The sequence below is a fragment of the Acinonyx jubatus genome, chromosome X, assembly GCF_027475565.1.
Source record: "Acinonyx jubatus isolate Ajub_Pintada_27869175 chromosome X, VMU_Ajub_asm_v1.0, whole genome shotgun sequence".
In the NCBI taxonomy this organism is placed as follows: Eukaryota; Metazoa; Chordata; class Mammalia; order Carnivora; family Felidae; genus Acinonyx; species Acinonyx jubatus.
In genome coordinates this window covers 44,055,225-44,060,336 of record NC_069389.1, presented here as the reverse complement: position 1 = coordinate 44,060,336, position 5,112 = coordinate 44,055,225, and the positions used below count along the sequence as shown (strand labels likewise).

At 40.2% G+C, this 5,112-nt stretch overlaps 1 protein-coding gene across 1 annotated transcript; it reads right to left on the bottom strand.

Moving 5' to 3' along the window:
• Positions 1 to 3,184: 3,184 nt before the first annotated feature.
• ERVS71-1 (endogenous retrovirus group S71 member 1, envelope) lies at positions 3,185 to 4,537 on the bottom strand. Its single transcript, XM_027053133.1, has one exon. The coding sequence runs from the start codon at positions 4,535 to 4,537 to the stop codon at positions 3,185 to 3,187; it is 1,353 nt and encodes a 450-aa protein (XP_026908934.1).
• Positions 4,538 to 5,112: the final 575 nt, after the last annotated feature.

The window sequence follows — 5,112 nt, the reverse complement described above, 5'->3', positions numbered from 1 at the left end:
TGTAAAAACTTTTTGAATCACTATGTTTTATACCTGAAACTAATGTAACTGTGTGTCAACTAAACTCAAAAAATTTAAAGAAAAAACAATAAAATTAAAATGCATTGATTTAGGAAGGAACTTTCACATGTATGCTGCATGGCTCATGCTTCTGCTCTGTGTATGTCTTATTTGTTTTTCAGAGAATAAAGTCCCACACTGAGTTACTAAAAAAATTGCAGAACCATAATAATGATTCAAAGAACACAAAACATTAACATAAATATAGTTTAACTTATTAGGCTGGATGGTGGGTGCATGGGTTACATTGTACAATTCTGCATACATTTTTTAAAAATTAAAATAAATTGATTTTAATGAATTTGAATGCCGGCTTCCTTTTCTGTTGGGCATAAATATTCAAGCATCAGCATCTCTATTTCTATTACATAGTTCAGGTAACAAACCAATTATTATGAGCAATAGGCTAGACATTGTGCTACATGCTTAGGGTACAAAAGTGAAGACACACATAGTCCCAACCTTTTCTAACAGTCTAGTGAAACAATAAAAATAATTCACATTGACTCCATGTCTATGACTTATTTATGAGTGATAGATGTATTTTAAATGGACCTTATTTAGTTTTCACAATAGTGCTATGAATTAGTATTAATTTCACCCTGTTACTGAGATTTAGACAAATTAAATAACCTTTATAAGCCCCAAATCACACAGCTATCGAATGGCAGAGCTGGAATTTAAAAGCACGTTGGCCTGGTTCACCATGATGTTAGTCTTTCAAAACACGTCATTTCAATATCAGCAGGGAACTCCCACATAATGTAGGAGGTGATACTACCTAACAAGCTGCATGGATGCTGTGAATGCCAGAGGACAGGTGCTGTGCCCAAGCATCCAGGTATGATGTCAGGAGACACTGCCAAGGAGACACATGAACAAAATATCCCTGTGCTTCCTTTAAAAGATCAAAAAACTGGTGAGGTAGCTCTGACTTAGAGATTTACAGTAGTAATCTCAAGAAATACCAAGAGATCCCTCAGAGAAGGTCCTAGCGAAGGAGACTTCATGCCGACCATCAAGCACAGGCTCAGGAATTACAACAGCATGTCTTCCAGTGCTGTAATAGCCAAAATGAAGGAGAGCACAATGTCTTCATTCTGAATTTCATCTTGATCTGTTGCCTAGCCAGACTTATACCTGATTTTTTTCTCCCCTCCCCCAAAACTGAAGAACTTTATTGAAAACTATGACTGGTAGAAACTCCAGATTTTTGCTTTAAAGTCAACTAACAACATCTTCCAGATTTCCCTAGTACTGCACATTCTTGTCTCTATTTTAAAAACTTTGAGATCCAAAACCAAATTAAAAACTTAGCTGGCAAAATCCTGCTCAAAGATCTAGCTCTCATACTATTTATTTTTCTAAATTTCACATCTATACCTTTTATCCCTATATTCTCTATGCTATACATTACATCACTGTGCATTATTGATTTTATAACTGGAAGAATGCACCCCTTAATCCCCTTTACCTATTTCATGCGCCCTTCTATCCCCTCCACTCAGGCAACCATTGTTTGAGTTTGTTCTCTATAGCTATGTTCTCTGCATCTATGACCAAAACTCCTAGATAGTTTGTAAGTTTGTTAGATTGTTAGTTTGTCTTGTTTTTTAGATTCTACATATAAGTGAAGTCATACATAATTTCTCTATTTGACTTATTTCACTTAGTATAATACCCTCTAGGTCCATCAATGTTGCAAATAGCAAGATTTCATTATTTATGACTAATATTCCATTGTATGCATATACTACATCTTCCTCATTCATTTATATATCAATGGACATTTAGGTGGCTCCTATATCTTAACTACTGTAAATAATGCTGCAATAAATTTAGGGGTACATATGCCTTTTTGAATTAGTGTTTTCATTTTCTTTGGATAAATATTTAGAAGTGGAGTTCCTGGGTCGTAATATAGTTCTATTTTTAATTTTTTGAGAAACCTCCATACTGTCTTCCATAGTGATTGCACCAATTTGCATTCCCACCAACAGTATATGAAGGATCTTTTTTCTCCACATCCTTGCCATTCTGATAGGTGAGGTGATATATCAAATTGTGGTTTTGACTTGTATTTCCCTGATGGTTAGTAATGTTGAACATCTTTTCATGTGTCTGTTGACCATGTGTATGTCTTCCTTGGAAAAGTCTATTCAGGTCCTCTGTCCATTTTTTAATTAATTAATTAATTTATTTATTTTACTGTCTTTTGTTTAATTTTATTTTTTAATTTACTCCAAATTAGTTAGTATGTAGTGCAACGATGATTTCAGGAGTAGACTCTTTAATTCCCCTTACCCATTTAGCCCATCCCTCCTCCCACACCCCCTCCAGTAACCCTTGTTGCATCCACACGACTCCTGAAACAGAATGCTACGGGCACCAGTGACAGTCACAACAAAGTTTATTACAATGAGAGGCAAGGCCGACCGATCAGGACCAACACTCTTGATAAGAGTGCGGCCTCGAACAGCCGGGGTACAGAGTTTTTATAACCGATCACATCGTTTTATCATCACCTTGGAACAGAACAAAGAAACAGTTTCCAGATGAGTTAGAAACAGTTGCCTAATGAGATGTTTACTTTAGACTTTCTGCCTCTAAGTTGCAACCAGTGGATCTCCTTGACCCTGCCTCTGATGCTCTTTTTTTGAACTTTTGTTTCCTTAATTGGTGAAGCCTAATTTACAAGAGTATGAGGCGTAATTTATAAGAGTAAAGCAAGGCTGTTATCTTTTAACCTTCAATGTCAACACAAAGCTGTTATTTTTCAAGCTAAGCATTAGCCCTACACTACAATTTAACCCTTACATTTCCCCCTTTTCTTGTCAGTGAATCAATCCCTTGATTCATCATTAGGAACTAAGGGGATATAATTGGACCTGATCATCATAATTTTTATTTCACTAACTCGCTTCTTGACATATTGTACTAACCAATTGATAATGCACGGGCCAATAGTTAACCCGAGAAGTAACAATAGCAGTGGCCCAGCTACGGCTGTAAGCAGTGATGTGAGCCAGGGGGACCAAGAGAATAAACTCTGATACCAATTATTGCTGGCTTCCCTGGCACGTTCCCTGGCCCTAAGATTATCCCTGACCAAACTGAGAGTGTCTCAGATTACTCCGGAATTGTTCGCATAAAAACAGCACGTTTCTCCGAGGGCCACGCAGAGGCCCCCTTCCTTCATGAAGAGTAAATCAAGCCCTCTTCTGTTTTGTAATACAACCTCGGCTAAAGACTCTACTTGGTGTTCTAGCTGAGAAATTGAAGTTTCCAAGCAGCCTAGGTCTCGGTCCACTTGCTTGCTTACAGTTTTGAAATTTTGGTCCCCCACAATGAGTCCAGCAGTTCCAATAGCTGTGGATCCCGCAATTCCCAGTCCCACTAGGAGTGGAATGAGGACTGGTGCTGCCCTTTTTACCCTGGAATGTCCTTCAAATAGACGTAGATGTTCTCTCCCCGCTTCTCCGCTATATAGGTATATTTGTGGGAGAATATGAACTAGGATACAAATCTCTTGGGTGCCAACCCCAAAGTATGCGGCTGCAATGCAGGGGGTAATTCTTGATGAGCAAGCAAACCAGGCTCCAGTAAGGGCTCGGTATGCTATAGCTTGGGCGCTATCAGTATCTGAACTACTTGGAATATACACTTCTGCACAAGAGTTTTTGTAAGGGGACACTATATACCAACCCTGCCCTTGAAGGTCTCCTAGGGTTAAAATTGGTTGTGAACCCCAAGGGCACAATGTCGTGCTTGGATTTAGCAATTTCACGACATGCTTTTCTATGTCTTGTCCAATGCTAGCATTTGTAGCCACTCCCACATAATATGGGGGTTTAGGGTTTAAACACAGCCAACAATCTTGTACAATCTCAGTGTGAGATGAATTTAGCCAAGCATACATAGAATCTACTACATCTAGCCAATGGGTCTCAGGGGAGAACGGGTTCTGGATATGACCTGTAGTTGGTAATTCCAACTTTGTGGGGGCACCCGATTGCGAGGTAGGTTGGGAAGGGACAGTCGGAAAGAGTGGGGGGTGTAAAATCATATCCTTGTTTGGCCCTACTGGATTGGGTGGAGTTTTTCTTTTAACCCGTTGTATAGTAAAGGAAATGCCTTTGTCAACTCCTGGAGCATACATCCTGAGACCCCAGTTGTGTCCAGTGTCCCAGGAAGAGGAAAAGGTACCGGAACTAGAAACCTTTTTTAAACATATTTTTGTTGGGTTACATTTTCCTTGAGTCTTACATTTGGGATCTGGAGTTCTAAGGAGGGTGATTAAGGGATCATGGCCCTGTCCTGCCAGCCAGGGGGCCAGCGTTTCACAACCCCATTTTGCACAGTGGTATTGGCCTCTTCCTTCACATTCGACCTTTCTATTTGCAGGGCAACTGTATAACCCTGGTATGTTAGCCAATTTTTGTTCTTGATCCCTGTGTCCACATCCATAGGTAACCATATAGGGGTTTTCGGGGACCGGAGGAACAAAGCCCGTTGACTGTTTATAATTAGTAACTAAAGTCCCCCATGAGTCCCCCACCAAGTCGCATAAATCAAACAAAAAACAAGGCACAGTGGAAGAGGTATTAGATGCTATCACCTTTCCCGTGACAGTGTCCCTGAGTTCCCATTGGTATGGCCAAAAAGATAGGGGATACAATTCCATACAGTCCCCCACACTTATCACCATACAAACCCAGAAAATTATTATTATTCCCGCATCAGTCTTAGCTTTAAAGGATCTTCTGGATGCCTTTGAACCTTCCATTGCTGTTTGTTATCTGGTTCTGTATCAGTCTGGGTTGTTCCCGCCTTCACGCAGTTTTTCTTAACCTGAGAGTGATGAATCCAGGTTCGGACACCATCTACCTTCACGGCCGTGGGCGTAGTCAGAATCACGGTGTGTGGTCCTTTCTAGCGTGGCTCCAGGGTTTTAGGCTCGTGCCTTTTGGCCCAGACTAAGTCTCCTGGTTGAAAGGGGTGGGGAAGAACAGGAGGATGAGTGAAGGCTTCTCTCAAGGCCCTGGTTATTTC